Raw genomic sequence first — 19517 nt, 5'->3', positions numbered from 1 at the left:
ACGACGAGGCTGGAGCGCCCAAGCCCTGGGGGACCAGCCGTGCACTCAGCACTGGGATTTTGCTCAAGGTTGCAGAAGTCGGGCTACATTAGCTCTTCCCTGGCCCCCACGTGGAATCAACCGCATTGCCATCCAGGTGCTTAATAAGCATACGCTTGGTGTCCTGTTGACTTCTGGGGAGGAACCAGAAGCCCCAAGGGACTTAGAGGCTTCCTTCTGTGCCCCTTACTGATTTCCCCAAACTAGGAGCCCTGAAACTCAGAGCCCAGCGTGGTTCTTGGCATATAGTAGGCACTCGGATATTGACTAGACTGATACATGACCCCAAGGGGCAAAACAGAATGACCTAATAACTCACTCCAGGCCCTTCTCCCCGACTTCCCCTCTGAGAAATGCCCAGGAGCTTCTTGGGAGGCGCTTGCCGGCCTGGACATCCCAGGCGCTCAGAGGGCGGGGGCGGCCCCAGCCCCTGCTTCCCGTCATCAGTGTAATGCGTTCATATCTACAATATGGCAAATTTCATATCCTCCCACCCTCTTTCCTGCATTATTGATGGGCTGTGCACTTTTAAAAAATCAATCAGATCAGGGCGTGGAGCTGGAGTTAAAAGAAGCCTTTAAAAGTCTGCTCTTGTTTTTGCTGTTTTGAATAGGAACAGATACAGCTTTCTCTCCGGTTTGAGTAAGTCAAGCCCAGGACTAGGTTGGCTGTGATTGGCCAGCACTAGGAAAATGCAGTTAGGATGCAAACGCAAGCAAATGTAACCCAGTGTATGCGCAGCCATTACTAAGGTAAGGCAGCAGGACCTGGAACCTCCAGCACTGGGTGGTTCCTCAACAGTGCCTACCCGCCAGAAAACTGGGAAGACCGCTGAGAGAGAAGACAAGGTAAGTTCTATTTGGTTTATGGATGCAGGTCAATAGAGCAATTTTACTTGAACTAGAAACAAACGAAAGAAAGAGGAGATTAAAATTTCCTTGGTTTTGTGTTCTCGTATGAGGCTTTTAAAGGGTTGAACCAGGAGTTTGTGACCAGTTTGGAAGACTTCCTGCTGAGAATTCGAGGTGCTTTTTAGAGACCACTAAACAATAGGGCACACTTTCAAAACCTTGGAAAGATTCACCCATCTCAAAGAGATGGTATGGGGCAAGGCAGAAATTTAAACCAGCTTCCTCTGCTTGGGGTCCGTTCCTAGGAGTATTGGTAAGAATTAAGGGCCACCAGCTTTTAAGCTGGGATTTCAAAACTGCACCCCGCCCAGCGGTTTGTGCAGCGGTCTCAAAAGGGTGCTGAGTTGATAAATTAGGACTTGAGGAGGAGGGAGGGGGAGAGAGCTTTGGGGGACTTTGCTCAGGCCCCCAATCACATTTTCTGGGTGTTCCAGTATGGCAAAGTCCCTGCTTAGAGCATGTCCTCCCCTGCATTTTAGGGACCCTGGCCCAGTGAGCATTTTGACTGCCAGGTCCCTGCTGGAAAATGGGACTGCTTTTGAAGCCTCTGGACTCACAGTTCCAATTAGTGCCAGCCGCTTTGACTTTTACCAGGTTTACTATTACCTCTCTCCAAGGAATGAATTCCTTGTCCCCTTCCCCTAGTTGGGTCACAGCATTTGCCTTTAATGACTGAAATCTAGGGTCTGAAGAAAACCTGAACAAATATTTCCTGGCAGTTCTAAGCAGCACAGGGTGGGGCAGTGCCAATTATCAAATTAAATCCTTAAACACTGGCAGCTCCGCATCACTGCTCTGCTTTAGTCCTGTTGTAGCCGTAGACAGAGAGAGCTTTTTGTTTGTCTTTTGTTTCTTGCCAACGTCCATACTAGATAATGGCACATACTCTTCAAATCTGGGTTCATCCACCAAGGCTTAAGAAAAGAATGGCCAGACATGCTCCTCTTAACAAGCACAATATGCCTCCAAATAGCAAAACCCCAGATAGTCCTTTCTGGGTGGGGTTGTTTTTTCTTTTTTGTCTTTTTCTTTATCCTCTGTAACTTCATCAAGCCCTTCCTTTTTCCTTTACCTCTTGGGAGCATTCATCAGGGATGTGTATCAATCAGATTGCAAGCCCCTTGAGAGCAAGAACCAGGCAGGAATTTTCATTATTTAAAGCCTGTGTGGCCGTGGACATGTGTAGGTGCTTGGTAACTCTAGACACACTTTGAACAGAGATGGTATACAATCCACACTTCCCTACCTCTTCCTCCCCCCACCCGCCCCAGTCTGTGCGTGGCCACAGCACCACTGTCTGGGTCTGTGTGGAAGTTGTGGGGGGGGGAGGATCTGCCCACAGGTCACGCCTACCTGCCCCTGCTGGCACCCTGAACTCTTTGTCCCAGGCCCAGCCCTGCCATTTTATTTTTCCTCTTCTTCTGTGAGGCACAGGGAATATATGAGTCATGTGACAGAAGCAGAATGGGTTGTCTGAGTTTTAGGATAGTTTACTTAAAAAAGTCTGGGAAGTAAAAGCTCAAACCGTTGACTGTGGAGAGGACCTGGCCAAGCAGGGAGTGTGGGAGAGTTAGAGGGATTGGGAATGAAATAAGGAAACCCAGTTTGGAAATACTTATTACGACATAAGCTTTTCAATCCCGTGTGCCGCTGAATTTAGGTAAGTTAGGAAGGGCTGCAGTACATCACAGAAATTAGAAAAAGAACACAGATTTTAAGATCAGGTATGGATTTCACTCTAGTGATATTGAGTCAATTATTTAACCTCTCTGAACCTCAATTTTCCCACAATGTAAGACAAAGAAAATATACTCAGCTTATGAGAATTAAATGAGAGACCATAACGTCAACCAACACAGGGCTTCGCATATTGGTCACCCCTTCAGTAAATCATCACGGCTGTGTTATCAGGGCTCTTAACAAGGAAAGTGGCAAGTGGGAAGCAGAATTTCCGGTGGGGATCCCTGGGCCAGGCAGCCTTACGACGTGAACTTGGACAAGTCATTTTCCGCTTCACTGTGAGATAGTGCGGGGATGCACCACAAGGACATGGCAGGATGGCTGACAAGAGATTGGGAAGTGACCTAGGAGGAGAGCTGGCTGGATGACTGCTGTGAGAGGCGTCATCTCCATGCTTGCTCTGTGATGTTTCAGTCCCAGGGAGACAAGCGCCATGTCTCTGAGCAGTACCTTTCAGGCTGTGGGCAACGACCCTGGGATCATCACCTGGAGAATAGAGGTGAGCTGGGCTGGATGGGGGCAGAAGATTCTGTTCTGCTGAAGGCCTTCCACATGCCTTGGTCTTCTGTCTGTGTTTCAACAACAGTGACAGGCAGCTCCAAAGGGCACGTTTTCCGATCCTTGACCCCTCCTGGGTGCTCAGAGCAGGCGGGTGACAGGTGGAGGAAATGTTCTTGGCCTTGGAGAGCAGGGCTCCAAGCAAAAATAGGCTTTTTTTTTTTTTTTTTTTTTTTTGTGGTACAAGGGCCTCTCACTGTTGGGGCCTCTCCCGTTGCGGGGCACAGGCTCCGGACACGCAGGCTCAGTAGTTGTGGCTCATGGGCCCAGCTGCTCCGAGGCATGTGGGATCTTCCCGGACCAACCGGGGCACGAACCTGTGTCCCCTGCATTGGCAGGCGGACCCTCAACCACTGCGCCACCAGGGAAGCCCTAGGCTTGCCTTTTATCCAGCCATCTGCACTTCTAGTAAATGCCCTGGAGAGATGGGTGGGGCCCAGGCCCACCCACATCAGGACAATGGAACCTGTCTTCCACGGGGCACTCTGGCTCCTGCGAGGTGGTAGGAAGATCTGGCGGGTACAGCACAGATCGGTGCCCTGCTCTTCCCTTCTCCCACTCGGGCTTGAGCCCCTCTGGCTGACCTCGAGCTCTAGCCGTCTATAGTTGGGAACCGCCCTGGCCTGGCAGCCTCACCCCACCTCCCTGCTCTGAGCCCAGTGAGTGGCTCTGCTGCAGAAAACCCAGAGGTGATGCCCCACCTCACCATCCTCCACCACGAGGGGAGTCACAGCCCCCTAGCAAGCAGCACAGAGCTTGTGAGAGCCCACGTCACTTGCCACTGTTTTCAGGCTCCCAGTTTATTTAAAAACTAATAGGTACTAAAAGAGTTACGCAAATTGTGGGATATTTAACAGTTTTATATTTAACACACGTATTTTACACAGAATACACTCAAACATGACTGCAGGTTTACCTACTTGGAGATAGTGATGAAAGTCCACATCTGAGGCCATGGGAACGGCTCTCCTGGGACGAGCCAGACATGCAGGTGACAGGTGCCTCAGGGCTCCAGCCCAGACTCCAAATACAGAGCCCTCGGCAGGGAGCCTGCACACGGCCGGCACTCCCCCCCCCCCCCAAAGCCTCACAGAATCCTGGCTCCCCAGTCTGTCAGAACTTGGCCAGCTCTGGGTGGTCAGAGTCAGCGCTGACTGAGGCACTCTGGTGCAGCGGCTCAGAGATGGGCTTTTGCTTGAGGGCTTCCACCCAACTCTGCAAAGGACTGAGGCGGCGCACAGGCTCTTCACAGTGTAGCAAGATGAGGCCGGGCAGGCGGTGCGAGGAGGGTGGGGTGAGGACAGGCACCCGGATCCAGACCCAGGGCCGGGCAGGTGGAGTTCAGCAGAAGCCAGAGGGGTGGCCGCGCTGATCCTGTGGCTGGCCGCCACGCCCCGTGGGGACAGCTCCGCACTCTCCCCTGCCGCCTGTGTCAAATGAGGGCGTGCAGGGGGGAGGCCTGGGGGGGTCGGGGGAGGAGGGAGAGAATGCAGCCTATGTATCACCCCTTGTCCTTCCAGAAAATGGAGCTGGCGCTGGTGCCCCTGAATGCCCACGGCACCTTCTATGAGGGGGACTGCTACATCATCCTCTCGGTGAGCACCATGCCCCCATTCCCATGAGCTGCTCCCCTGAGAGCCAGCTCCGGGGCCCCACTGGGAGCTCTGCCCATGAGGTTAATCTGGTGTCCATCTTGATTCTTCCTCGCTGTTATATAGAACAGGCCTCCAGTTTGACTATCAAAGGGTTTCTTAGGCCAGGGTTTTAAATTTTGCAGCAGAGGTTGTGGGTGAGGCCCTCGGTCTGAGCCTCAGCGAATAGCCTACCGCAGCACTTCTCCCTCCGGGACCCAGACCCCAGATTACGGTGCTGTGAAGGAAGGCCAGGTGGATACAAGGCCATCTCCGGCCTCGAAGTACTCATGTAGCAGAGGAAACAATCTCCCACGTGCACAGTACTGACAGAGCCATGCAGATGGACAGCAGCACTGTGCCAGATGTGCAAGTGCAGGGGTGCGAAGGAGCAGCTGGAAAAGCCTGCGGTCCAACCCGGAAAAGATCCCCATTGGTCTCTGTTTATTTTGAGAACAATAAGCTGTCAACATTCCCCAAACGTGGGGAGGGATTTGGGCTGCCAGGGCTTGAGCCACAGAGGAGGTCTGCACCCGGGCCACTGCAGGGAGGGAGAGGCCCCGAGCCTGCCAAGGGCAGGACGCAAGTCACCGTAGGCCACGTTCTTCCCTCGCCAGAAGGGCCAGCAGCGAAGGGGAGGCAAGCTGGCCCCTGACCTGATCTCTCTGACTACATCCCAGACCCGAAGATTGGGCAGCGTCCTCTCCCAGGACATCCACTTCTGGATTGGGAAGCACTCCTCGCAGGATGAGAAGAGCTGCGTAGCCATCTACACCACGCAGCTGGATGACTACCTGGGGGGCATCCCCGTGCAGCACCGGGAGGTCCAGTGCCACGAGTCTGACACCTTCCGCGGCTACTTCAAGCAGGGCATCATGTGAGTAGCTATGCACAGAGCAAGGACGTAACCGCAGTTTACCAAAGAGGAAACCAAAAGGGCCAAAACGTATATGAAGAACGTCATCAGAGACATGCAAATCCAAACAAAGCCATCATTTCCACCTACTAGAGCAGCGTAAATCAGAGAGCTGAGAGGCGCCAAGTGTCGTCGGAGCTCTGGGGAGACAGGTGCCCTGCTGGTGCAAGTGAGGACTGGCCCAGCATTCCGGAGAGTAGTCTGTTGCCACTGGGGCAGATCTCACCCCCGGGGTGTGACCCAAAGGAGCGCTCACGTTCCCAGGTCCACAAGGGCACATGAACCAGAACGTTCACATTAGTGGTGGTGGGAAGCTGCAGGCAACGTGGGCAGGAAAAACACGCCGCAACACGGCGGAGTCCAATGCCACAGCTGGAAGCAACAGATTAGAGGCACATCTGACATGTGGACAGACCTTAAAAACACGGGGCTTAGGGAGCACAGGTAGAAACAGAATGCCAATTTCTGTTTTTTAAAAAATACATAAACTCAAAACAACAGGCCACATTTTACCAGAGTGAAAATAAAAAGATAGATGTTAAACTGTTAGAATGGATGACTGTGGCGGGGAGAGAAAGGGGGGTAGGGTATGCATATGCAGATAAAAAGGAACACATAAATACTTAACTACAGGAGAGGGGTCTCATAAAGGCCAAGGGTGAAAACCTTCCACGAACTGAGGAGCTTGATTGCCTCAAAACTTTGCACTTGAGATTGAAAAGAAAAAGGAATTCCAATGAGCTTGAGAGTTCTGAGGCTGGTCCAAGGCCACCTTCTTGCAGGTCAGCAGTCCCTACTGGGCACAGAGCACCGCACAGAGTCACCAGGGAAGCCTCTGCTCCTCCGTGGCTTTCTGCGTGGCCTTCACGTGTGGGACACCTGGGGGAGGCTGGGCTGGGGTGAGGGCCAGGGCCGGGAGAGCGGATTCCTGGAGCGAGTTGTTCTTTAAGGCCACGGTGTCATTAATGTTTCTGCTCCCGCCTGACCTGCGCCCCTCTCCCCATCACACGCGACATTCACACAGTTTCTAGAACGAAACAAAACAAGTTCTTCTGTGCTCTGGGGACTTCATCAGTGATGCACCCTCTGTCTGGAGGACTAGTCCTCTGGTGGTTGGTTTCTACTCTTAATATCCCAGCTCAAATGTCAGTCCTTCGGAGAAGATTGCCCTGAACACGCTGTCCGAAAGCCCACTGCTGAGTGCACCCCTGGGGCAGTGGTGACCAGCATCTATGCTTACCTGGCTCATTTACTGTCGTCACCCGCGTGGGCAGAGGTTGCATCTGTGTGATCCACAACTGTCTCCCCAGTACCTAGCACACAGCAGGTGCTCAATAAATAACGGATGTTCCCTCAGCTACAAGAAAGGGGGTGTGGCCTCCGGGATGAAGCACGTGGAGACCAATACCTACGACGTGAAGCGGCTGCTGCACGTGAAGGGGAAGAGAAACATCAGTGCCACCGAGGTAAGTCCTGCCCCCTGTCTGTCCTGGGCCCAGGGCCTCTCCGCCTAGCACCTAAGAACTCCTCCTACATAATGTCTACCTCTCCGCTGCAGGTGGAAATGAGCTGGGACAGTTTTAACCGAGGTGATGTCTTCCTGCTGGACCTTGGGAAGGTCATCATCCAGTGGAACGGCCCAGAGAGTGGCAGCAGGGAGCGTCTGAAGGTGTGGCCTGTTCTGCTGCTCCCTCCTCTCCCCCAGGGCCTCACGGGCTTGCACCCCTCAGCCGCCCTTTCCTTCTTCTTTCCTCGCTGGCTCTTTCCTGCCCTTCAAGCCAGACCCCTGCCTTTGAGCAGCATCTGTTTCAGAGACAGACCACGTGGGCGAGCCTGCGACTCAGCGTCAGGGTAACTCCTGGGTCTGGGATCCAGGCTGCTCCTCTGGGAGCTGAGCGCTTCCTCCGGCTTCTTTACAGGCCATGCTCCTGGCAAAGGATATTCGGGACAGGGAGCGAGGGGGCCGTGCTGAAATAGGAGTGATCGAGGGAGACAAGGAGGCGGCCAGTCCAGAGCTGATGAAGATCCTTCAGGACACCCTCGGCTGGCACTCCATCATCAAGCCTGCGGTCCCCGATGAGATCACAGATCAGCAGCAGAAATCAAACATCACGCTGTATCAGTGAGTAGCTAAGCCTGGCTGCCGGTTGGAAGCTGGGGTAGGGGGAAGGTGTCCCCCCAGAAAACCAGCACTTCTGCTTGGCTCCTCGTTTGGGGTGCAGGTGACTGGCTTTCTTTCAGTCTTTTTCAAATGCAGCTTCTATAAGGAGCTCGGTGTTCCCTGAGCAGCTACCATCTGCTCTTGTTAGCAACTCTTCCTGGTCTCTGGGGGAGACCATTCATTTGCTCAGAGCTATACGTGCCTAGGGATGTGGACAGGGTAACATTCGGGAGAAAGATACACAAAAGTCTCCTCCACAGAACAGAGTCCATTACATTCCTGTCTGCATTCAAGCCATGCCTGTTGCAAGAAGTCAAACTCTACCCAGAAACTCCATTCTAAGACAAAGCCGTGAAATATCAGATTGACTACATGATGCTTTGTAGAAGAGAAGGTACAGGCTAACCTCTCCCCTTCTCTAGTGTCTCAGACTCAGCTGGGCAGCTGGCGGTCACAGAGGTAGCAACGAGGCCTCTGGTCCAGGGCGTACTGAACCACGATGTAAGTAGAGCTTGGGTGGGCTTGGCTTGGGGTAGCCAGACCTGGCTTCAGAGGCAGACCCTAGGGAAAGGGCTTCCTCATGGTGTTGGGCAGGAGTAACCACTTTTATCCCTGACCGTCTGCTTCAGGACTGCTACATCCTGGACCAAAGTGGAACCAAGATCTATGTGTGGAAAGGAAGAGGAGCCACAAAGGTTGAGAAACAGATGGCCATGTCTAAAGCTCTGGTAGGAGCTATGGATATGCAATATTGTCCAAAAAATTCTGTCCATAACACATCAGATGTGCTCAGAGAGCCATATTAGGCCCCAGAGCATAGAACATTGCAGTTACATACATGACTTCAAAGTCAGACAGACAAACTGGGATCCAAATCCAGGTTTAATGCCATCTCCTGGGGTTGTTGTGACGATTAAGTAACATTTATAAAGCACTCGGAACAATACCTGGCACACACACCTGCTCAGTAAAAGGTGGCTGTTATTATTGAAGGAGATATCACATATCAAGGTCAATGGCCCTGTCCTCAAGGAGCTTATGACATTGTGCAGACCCATGCAGATGAACCAGGCAGGATGCACTTACAAAGCAAAAAAGGGGCAAATGAAGGTGATACAAAGTCAGTAGAGTACAGGAGTGCTGAAGGAACACAGAATAGAGGATCTTACCAAAAAAAAAAAAAAAAAAATCAGTAATAATCATGACAGGCCAATGAAGAGATGTCAAAATGTTCCGCTCAGTCCTTTCCTTGAGGCAGGTAACTTGGTCCCTAGACAGAAGTGAGTTAGAATTTGACTCTGACTCCTAGAAGGGAACAATCCTACCAACTGGCTTCACAGGGGTGAATCACCAGCTAAGTCAGGAGCCCAGTGCACTCCCTGACTGACTTGTTCTTCGGGGGGGGTGCGCACCTGCAGAACTTCATCAAGATGAAGGGCTACCCCAGCAGTACCAACGTGGAGACCGTCACTGACGGTGCCGAGCCAGCCACGTTCAAGCAGCTGTTCCAGAAGTGGTCAGTGAAGGAACAGACCGTGGGTCTGGGGAAAACGTTCAGCATTGGTAAAATCGGTAAGATTGCCCCCAGATCGTGTTCTCACTGCCGGGACTCTTTAGAAAGGCAGGCACGGGTGCTTTTTGCTCACTTGGCTTCTCCCAACCCCTTCCGTGCAGCTAACGTTTTCCAGGATAAATTTGATGTGACTCTGCTGCACACCAAACCAGAGGTGGCAGCCCGGGAAAGAATGGTCGACGACGGCAACGGCAACGTTGAGGTAAGACCAGTGACCCACATCCCAGGGCAGGCGGCAGCACTGGCCCTCCTGGCTGCCCTGCTGTACAGAAGGGGCACGTGATTCCGTGTCTGCTTTGCTTTCCTTTCCACCTCTGGCACCTCAGGACTATTCAAAGATGTGTCTGAGTCTGCAGGCTTTTCCCACAATTCTTCATGGGAGTGAAAGGTAGATACTCCAGTGTGCTATCAATAACTCACCTGGCAGACATATTCAAATCATCTCTGAGCCATGATGGGGATGCATCTGACCAGGGACAATCCAGTTCTTGGGATTCAAATCATGCAAGGTGTACTTTGAATGGACGTTAGTGCCTCACCCACCTGGATTCTCTGCTAAGCATGGCCCAGTTCCCTCCAGGTAGCTGTTTCTTCACAGGACTCCCATCTCTGGGGAAGTGTGTCTCCTTCTATGCCTAGGTCTGGAGAATCGAAAACCTGGAGCTGGTCCCCGTGCAGCATCAGTGGTATGGCTTCTTTTATGGGGGAGACTGCTATCTGGTTCTCTATACGTACGAGATGCACGGGAAGCCGCACTACATCTTGTACATCTGGCAGGTAGGCCTGGGGCAGGCTCTCAGCTTTGGATCCTGGCGCCTCCTCTGGCCACTGACCTAGGGCCGGGGGCACCAGGGACCCACTGCACCCGCTCACCGCTGCAGGGCCGCCACGCCTCACGGGATGAGCTGGCAGCCTCGGCATACCAGGCGGTGGAGGTGGACCGGCAGTTTGATGGGGCCCCTGTGCAGGTTCGGGTTACCATGGGGAAGGAGCCACGCCACTTCATGGCCATCTTCAAAGGAAAGCTGGTTATCTTTGAGGTGAGAGCCCTCAGATAAAATCAAACCATAAGCAGAATGCTCAGAACCAGCAGGCCAGCAGGAGACTACAGTAGAGGAGAGGAGGGGTAGAGAGCAGGGCTTGGGGAAGACATAGACAAGAAGGGGGTGACTCTCTCTAAGACACTGAAGTGAATCCAGACTGCCTAGGGCTTCAAGTCCAAACCACTGCCTAATTCATGTTCAAGGTCTTTTATAATCTGACCCATATTACCTGTGCAGGCGCACCACCCTCAGCTCCCTAGCCTACACACTCCACTCCAGTCAGGTGGGTGTCCTCCTTAGACCTCACATGTGCCATTATCATTACCTGTCCACCTCCCCCAGAGAATATGCCCCTTCAGATTCAAGTTCCATTTCTTCCATGAAGCCCTGGCTGAAGCACTACCAGGAATGTATAATGTCACATGTTTGATATACACGAGTCTGTGGTCAAGTCCTAGTCTTGTCATTTATTAGCCAAGTTTCTAAGCCTGTTTCCCCATCTGCACTGTGGGATAATAATACCTACTTCGCAAAGTTATTATGAGGATCTATAAAATGATGTAGATAAGGCACCAGCAAAGAGCCTGGCATATAACCAAGGTCTCATGATGAAAGCTAATACTCTTGGTACCATAACTCCAGCTCACCTCAGCCTCTCCCAGTTAGCCTAGACGCTCCTTGAGGGCAAAGACAGTGTCAAACACGTCCATGTTCTCCACAATGCTAGCCCAGTGCCCGGCGCACACGGTGCACCTTAGTTCCGGACTCTGCTTTTTTCTCTCTCTAGGGTGGGACTTCCAGGAAGGGAAATGCCGAGCCCAATCCTCCGGTAAGGCTTTTCCAGATTCAAGGAAATGACAAATCTAACACCAAAGCGGTGGAGGTTCCAGCCTTCACCTCCTCCCTAAACTCCAATGATGTCTTTCTGCTGCGGACCCAGGCAGAGCACTACCTGTGGTGTGGCAAGGTAGGATGGCTGGCCCAGTGGTCATACCAGCCCCTCAGAGCCCAGCCCTGCACCAACCCTCCTGTCAGCAAGGGCAAAGGAACTAAAGAGTAGGCTGGCGCAGTCCTCAAAAAAAGGAACCTTTTCCTATAGGATCTTCAAAGGGACTGACAATGCTCCCCACAATTAGGCCTCCAATTAGAAACTCACTAACACACTGCTTACATCCAGGAGACCCTCCATAAACCTCTAAACACATGGAGGCTGGATGCAGGCTGGATAAGTCAATCTTTCCACACCAGTTTGGTGGACTGTAACAGGAATGGCCATGAACACTGAACAAAAACACTAAAAATGTGATTTTTGTCCATTTAGATTGCATCTGCATTAAAAAGCCCTAAAATTGTTTTGCAAAAGAGAACTGAACAGGAAAAGATGTGCTCAACTCAGTCATTAGGGAAATGCAAAGGAAAACCCCAATGAGATACCACTACACACCTATTAGAATGACTGAAAAAAAAAAGATAATATCAAGTGCTGGTGAGGATGCAAAGCAATAGGAATTCTCACACACTGCTGGTGGGAATGCAAATATGGCCTTTGGAGAACAATTTGACAGTTTCTTATACAACATACACTTACCGTATGACCCAGCAACCCCATTCCTGGGTATGTACCCACGCGAAATAAAAAACTATCTTCACACAAAAACCTGTCCACAGATGTTTATAGCACCTTTATTTGTAATCACCAAAAACTGGAAGCAGACCAACTGGAGGGCGGATAAACAAACAGCGGTGCATCCATACAATGGGTTACTACTCAGCTGTGGAAATTATGACCTGCTGGAAAAGGCAAAACTATAATGATGGAGAACAGATCAGTGTTTGCCAGAGGTTAAGGATTCAGGGAGGGTTTGACTACAAAGGGGTAGGTAGCCCGAGGGAATTTTTTGCAGTGGTGAGACGACTGTTCTGTTTTTGTGGTGGTGGTGGTAGCATGATTCTGTGCATTCGTCAGGAGTCATAGAACTCTACGGCAAAAAGAGTGACTTTTCCTTTATATAATTTTCAAAATAAACTTAAATTTTCTCTTAAAAAATCGTCAAAAGTAGGTGCTAAAATTCCAACTGAAAGCAAAACAAAAGGTGACTTGTCAATATCCACTGTGGGTTTCAGAGTTTAGTCTTGTCCTTTGCCACCACTGTATTCCTCCGTGCCCCCGCCCCTTGCCCCTGCCCTTCCCAGCACCAGAACAAACCTATCTATCTCCCCGTCCTGAGGTACTGTGGCTTGGTAGATGATCCTGGCTGCACGGAGCTATTAGTCTCAGACACTTCTTTTCCCACATCAATGTGCCTGTGTGTAACTAACATCTGTGTTCTCCCCACCCCACTCTCAGGGGTCTAGTGGGGATGAGCGGGCAATAGCTAAGGAGCTGGCCGGGCTTCTCTGTGATGGCAGCGAGAACACCGTGGCTGAGGGCCAGGAGCCAGCTGAGTTCTGGGACCTGCTGGGAGGAAAAACTCCCTATGCCAATGACAAAAGGTACAGGACCACAGCATCCCCGCCTCTTGGCTGCCCCTGCCTACCAGGCTTGTGAACTGCACATGATTTCTAAGCAGCTCAGTTCCTCTACTAAATGGTCTGTATTGCAGACTACAGCAGGAAATCCTAGATGTCCAGTCCCGTCTCTTTGAATGTTCCAATAAGACTGGCCGGCTCATTGTCACTGAGATCACAGACTTCACCCAGGATGACCTGAACCCAGATGACGTGATGCTCCTGGATACCTGGGACCAGGTAAGACAGCCAGAGAGCTTGGAACAAATGACAAAGATCCTCAAGCTTTAGGCTATTTTCTGTGTAGTACCTCTCCCCAGCCCCCCAGATAAAGCCAGGGTAGCCCTGGACCATCCCCAAGTCAATCAAACATTTGTCAAGTCAATCAAACATTCCCTTGACCAAAGGAAGAACCTGCTTTTTGCCAGGGCTGGAGGGAATAGAATGTTGTTTAAAACTCACCATCCTGGGAATTTTCCCACTTTGTTTTAGGAAAATCACGCCATCCTATCGTCATGCACTCCATTCTCTCAGGACCACGAGTAGCAGGCTCCACACCCAGGGATATGGGCCTTTTAGGGAACAAAGGGATACGAAAGCGTATCTTCAAGGCAACCCCTCTGCCACATCCCATTTTCTTCAATTCGGCTCAGCAAACATACTCAACACCTTGTCTGTTCTAATCACTGTGCTGGGTGTGGTGTCACCAAGGCCAAGGGCCTCATCCTACTCTCAGAGTTTACAGGCTGAGTGGGGGTGGAGGAGACCGGACATAGAAACATCATTTTAGTATCATGGAGGTACGTATGAGGTGCCATGGGAGCACAAATAAGGGGCACTCAACACAGTTTAGGGGCTCAGTGAAGACTTTCTGGAGGACATGGCTTCCCAGACTCAAAGGATAAACAGGCATTAATCAGGTAAAGAGGGCATTCAGGCAAAGGAAAACCAAGGCATGAATAGTCTAGTATACAGGGAACTACATATAGTATCATCAGAGCATAAGACAGAGTTAAAGAGTACCCTAGAGGTGGAGCTAAAGAAGCAGGGGTGGGCCTTACCTACCATGTCAAGAAGTTTGAAATTCATCCGGGAAAGCTACTGAAATTTAAGCAGGCGAGTGACATGGTCAGACTGTGCTTTAGATAGATCACTCTGGCGAGTGTAGGAGAGGAAGGATGGCTTGTGAGGAAAAAGAAGACTGTATGTTGGGAAACCAATCAGCAGACTGCTGTCCTAGTCCAGTAAGAGCAGCTGCTGGCCCCCACAGGAGCTGTGGAGTAGAGACAGAGGGATGGTGACAGATTGGACAAAAGCATAGGAGGTAAATTAGCTAAGTCCTGGTGTTATGGAAGGCATTTAGGATGACTCCCAGGTTATTGCCTTGGGTGACTGAATGGACACCATTCACCAAGAATGGAGACACGGATACAAGTTTAGAAAAGAGCTACATTTTGGGGGTGTTATATTTGACGTGCTTGGAGTCAGCCAAGAGGAGGTGTTTTGCAAGAAGCTGGATCCAGGAAGCTAAAGTTCAGAGAGAGAGAGTTCAGAACTGGAGATGTAGATTTGGGAGATAGATAAATCAAAATGAATCTGAGAAAAGCTTTACTCCGATGACGCTGTGAACTGCTGACAGGAAAAGACAGGGCAGCACGTATGATCTAGTATTGCTACTTGGCCCTTGGTATGAGCGCAATAACAAATACTCAATGTCTACCACAACAGGTGTTCTTGTGGATTGGGGCTGAGGCCAACGCCACAGAGAAGGAGAGCGCTCTTGCTACCGCCCAGGAGTACCTGCACACTCACCCCAGCGGCCGAGACACCGGCACACCAATCCTGATCATTAAACAGGGGTTCGAGCCTCCCATATTCACAGGCTGGTTCTTGGCCTGGGACCCTCACATTTGGAGAGTAAGAACAGAGAGGACCGGGAAGATGTTCTTACTGCCAGGGTGCTTGGCACTAAGAGCTCGGCGGGATGGCGGGGTACTCATGGGCTGAGTAAACCCAGGACCGCATCTCCCCCACTCCCTCTCCCCTCCCTGCTTTTTTTTTTTTTTTTTTCCGGTATACGGGCCTCTCACTGTTGTGGCCTCTCCCGTTGCGGAGCACAGGCTCCGGACGTGCAGGCTCAGCGGCCATGGCCCACGGGCCCAGCCGCTCCGCAACACGTGGGATCCTCCCGGACCGGGGCACGAACCCGTGTCCCCTGCATCGGCAGGCGGACTCTCAACCACTGCGCCACCAGGGAAGACCCCCTCCCTGCTTTTTTTTTTTTTTTTTTTTTTTTTTAGTGGTACGTGAGCCTCTCACCGCTGCGGAGCACAGGCTCCGCGGCCACGGCTCACGGGCCCAGCCGCTCCGCGGCACGTGGGATCTTCCCGGACCGGGGCACGAACCCGTGTCCCCTGCATTGGCAGGCGGACTCTCAACCACTGCGCCACCAGGGAAGCCCCCCGCTCCCTGCTTTTTACTTTCCTTCTCTTTCGCGCCCACCAGGGCACTAAGTCCAGTTAGAGAATTCACAGCTTGCCTCAGGAACAAGCAGTGTGTGAAAAAGTAATAAGTTTATAAAGTATATCCACACACATTACTTTTTGAGCTCTACATCCTGATAGCTAGGGAACACTGTTTCCTGTGTTAACAGATGAGGAATCTCAGAGGAGAAATTATTTGTCTGAAGTCACAATTAGCCAGTAGGAAGAAGCCATGTTTACTGACTCCTAGTCAACTGCTCTTAGTATGGAGCATTGTCGGGCCACCAGCAAAGAATGCAGATCATGTTTAAGTACCTTCCAACCCTGCATAGACCCAGAAGGGGGGATTTTCATTTTTGCTTATCCCTGAAATGTCTTCTGTCCCCTGGCTTTTTTGCTCCTCTCGAGGGTACAGACCAGGTCTGACATGTCCCTCCCGTATAAGCAGCGTCTCATGCTGCATTTTCTATCTCTTCTTTTCAGGCAGGGAAATCATATGAACAGTTAAAAGAAGAGCTGGGAGATGCTGCTGCTATCACGAGAATCACTGCTGTGAGTTTCTTGGAGGAGCTAGTCACAGGCAACCAGAGCCAGAGAGAAACAGCAAATGCCACAGATGCAACATGGCCAAAACCCTATCATGTCCTTCTTAGTATCACTCTGGTGGTCTATTTTGATTTGAAGATTGTTTTAATCGGTAGAAATGCAGGTCTCAGAGCCAAGGTCCTTATTTTACTGCCTTCCAGAATTTAGAACAGACTTGCTGTTTAAAAACACAACGAAAACAAAACCAAATTTTATTATTCAACTCTCTCTGTCATTCAGGACAAGATTAAATTTATTGTTAGTATTTTTCAGAAATAATAAGCTTCTAACCCAAATGATGTTTATCAGTTTCTGACAGGGGCATCCACAGAAACTTAGGCCATTACCCCTATTTTAATGGTCAAAAGAAGTGGAGCTTCTGGCCAGGAATCCAACAGCTCTTTAACGTCAGGACAAGTACATGGCACCACTGTCCGAACCATCTGGCAGTTTTGTCCTTTGTGCTGTACAAACTCAAGATTTCAAAGCTAATGGCAATGTAGCATCTTTAAAAAATATTTAAAAGAAGTATGACTTCAACCTGAAGTCATTTGAAGTCTGGAAATGTAGAGCCCAAGTAAAAGTACCAATAGAAGGAATGTGATCACGGTATTTAAATGATGTTTAAGCAAAACATCTACGCCAAACTAGCTATACAGGATTTACCTTAGACTTACTGAATCACCTTCCCAAGAAGGACCCTAAAATCTGAATATTTTAGATTCCCAGATGATTCTGACATGCAGCCAGTTTGGGGGACCATTGTTCTAAAGTATGAAGTGGTAAAAACCGAAATTTAAATATAAACACAGAACTTCAACTGCACAGACCTGAAGAGTCTTTTATCCAGTGTCTACATTCTTATCTTCCCTAGGATATGAGGGACACAACCCTCTCCCTGAATTCTGAGCCAAACTATTACCCCATAGAAGTTCTGTTGAAAAATCACAGTCAGGAGTTGCCTGAGGATGTGAACCCTGCCAAAAAGGAGGTGAGTGGCTGCATCTGATGTGAGTGGAACTCTCCTTGAGTAAAGCATCTTCTCAGTATACAGCCTAAGACAGATCTGGAACACTGTAAGCACTCAATAGACATCTGAATCACCCAGGAGCTCAAGCCGAAAACCCAGGGCTCCTTCTTGCTTCTTTTTTCTCAGCTCCCACATCAATCCATCAGCTGGCTTCCATTCAGTGCTCTCCATCTCTCTGCTGCCAGTATGGTCCAGCCATCATGGACCACTGCCACAGGCCCCCAACTGGTTTCCACCCCTGCCCTACAATGTTCCCCACATAACAACCAATGAGCTTCCACAACAGATGATACTTTTCTATTTAAAACACTTTGAATGGCTTCCCACTGCACTTAGAATCCAAAGTTCTTCTGATGGCCTCCAAGGCCCCAAACAATCTGTCCCCTGCCCACCTCTGATTTCATCTCAGAGACCACTACCCTCTTCACTTACCGCCCTTCAGCCAGTGGCTGTTTTTCTGTTCCTCAGACATGAGCCTTTATGCTTGCTATTGCTCCTGCCTGAAAACATTTTTCTCCCATATCATCAGACAACCGGCTCCTCCTCACTATTTAGGTCTCAGCTGCAATGCCACCTCCCCAGGATGGCCTCCCCTGACCACCCCGACACTGCCTCCCTCACCACCCATAGTCCCTTTATACTGGGTCACCGTCTATCTGCCCCACTCCAGTGGTACCCTCAAGAGCAAGGACCTTGTCTGTTTTGTTCACGCCCACATTCTCAGCTTGTCAGCATCTAGAACGGTGCCCAGCAGATCACAGGCACACCTTAAGTTTCAGCTGATTGAATTAACAGTCACGATGAATGAACTAATTTATTTCCCCCTTGAAGGGGAAGGGCCTCTGGATTTTCCACAGTGTCTTATCTAACCGTCTCTTAAGTATCTGGGCTGCAACTTTCTTGAAAACAGAGACCATATCAATATTTTTACTTGGACAGAAAATATTCATTAATCATTAATAAATCAATGTTAGGGGAATTTTATGCTCTCACTAAGGTCCACCTGATCTTGCATTTGAAAATGTCTGGATAAAAAATGGCAGACAAGGGCAGAAAGCAAGGAAAACCATCGATTTAGTTCTCCATTCAGCCAAAGCCTAATGTTCAGAACTTGCACATAATATATAACCCATTTCTTGTCCTTCTGGCAAGACACTGGTGCCAGGTGGGACTGTGGGCGAATCCGGCCAGGGCTTTCAGAGGCCAAGGTGGGACTCCACAAGCCAAAGAACCCTCCAATGAATAATTTAAGTCTATTAAAAACTTTCTGAAGAATTCATTCTACTTCCCCTTTCAAGGAACTACCTGGGACTCTCTCTTGGCCCCATTTCCCCGACCCCATTAGCACTGACAGGTGCTAGGTCTTCCTTCTAACTAGAAACTTTGCCTTCTCTCTTAGAACTACCTCTCTGAACAGGACTTCGTTTCTGTGTTTGGCATCACAAGAGGGCAATTTGCTGCTCTGCCTGGCTGGAAACAGCTCCAGATGAAGAAAGAAAAGGGGCTTTTCTGAGGCAAGAAGGCATCTGTCTACTGCAAGACCCCAGAAGAAAGCAGACAGTGCCAGTACCAGGAAAGAATTTCTCTACTAATTTCTGCCTAACATCCAGCTACTTAATGTTGATACAGTAGGATCTGCAAATCACAGCATGTTCTCCATTTTCTCATCCCTGCGTTCCTTAGTTGTTATATACCTAAAATGTTAGCTGCCCACTTTTTAATTTTTGTGGCCTCAGCAGAAAGCACTGAAACTGCAGGAATCTGGAGAAGTCAAAAGTAAGAGAACAAAAATACTAAGTTTAAAGTGTTTAATATTGGGGCAAGGGCCTAAGTTTGTTTTAAATCTTAAGATCGGTATTTCCTATTTAACCCACAAATCATTGAAGTTATTCACATATACACCCTGAAGTCAAAATCTAAATGCTCAGAACTGTATGTGCCAGAGATTTTCAAATTTTCAAATAAAGATAGCTGTAAGAGCAAATGGGAGTTCTTTTCAGTATTTTGGGTCTGCCCATTATGGTAACTATTTTGTTCTACTGGGAGAAATGTCTCAGTACTGGGCAAGTAAAGAGGCACTGCTGAGTGAGCTCTCTGGATAACTGGAATCCCTCTTGACCTAAGAATGCCAAAATCTGCCTTACAGCTGTCCAGGAAACCTCAGTCCCCACCCATCCACACCCCACTATCCAGAGGAGAAACAGGGCCATGTGTTATTAATTTCAGTAATGAGGCCAGAATCAGTGTGTATACCACTGCAGAGAGCCTTCAAAGCACGCTACAGACATCAACAAATGAACCACATTTTCCAGACAATTCCAAGTTTGAGTCAACAATTC

General features: G+C 49.9%; 1 protein-coding gene across 5 annotated transcripts; it reads left to right on the top strand.

Annotated features, from left to right (window-relative positions):
- Window positions 1-285: 285 nt before the first annotated feature.
- Window positions 286-19162, top strand: AVIL (advillin). 5 transcript variants are annotated; one of them, XM_059082324.2, is made up of 20 exons: window positions 296-887; window positions 3105-3189; window positions 4769-4843; window positions 5560-5756; window positions 7153-7261; window positions 7354-7464; window positions 7715-7917; window positions 8379-8457; window positions 8586-8684; window positions 9375-9528; window positions 9631-9731; window positions 10169-10306; window positions 10411-10569; window positions 11360-11539; window positions 12920-13065; window positions 13176-13320; window positions 14809-14997; window positions 16047-16115; window positions 17023-17139; window positions 18578-19162. In XM_059082324.2, exons 2-20 carry the CDS (start codon window positions 3124-3126, stop codon window positions 18689-18691), a joined length of 2451 nt encoding a protein of 816 aa, XP_058938307.1. In that variant the 5' UTR covers window positions 296-887; window positions 3105-3123; the 3' UTR covers window positions 18692-19162. The 5 variants fall into 5 exon arrangements, with proteins under 5 accessions (XP_058938306.1, XP_058938316.2, XP_066865761.1 ...); XM_059082333.2 differs by lacking the exon at window positions 18578-19162 and having other exon boundaries at window positions 291-3189; window positions 14809-14939; window positions 17023-17112; XM_067009660.1 differs by lacking the exon at window positions 10411-10569 and having other exon boundaries at window positions 293-3189.
- The last annotated feature ends 355 nt before the right edge of the window (window positions 19163-19517 follow it).

Source organism: Kogia breviceps, chromosome 12, assembly GCF_026419965.1.
Source record: "Kogia breviceps isolate mKogBre1 chromosome 12, mKogBre1 haplotype 1, whole genome shotgun sequence".
Taxonomy (NCBI): Eukaryota; Metazoa; Chordata; class Mammalia; order Artiodactyla; family Physeteridae; genus Kogia; species Kogia breviceps.
This window is presented reverse-complemented; position numbering and strand designations above follow the sequence as displayed.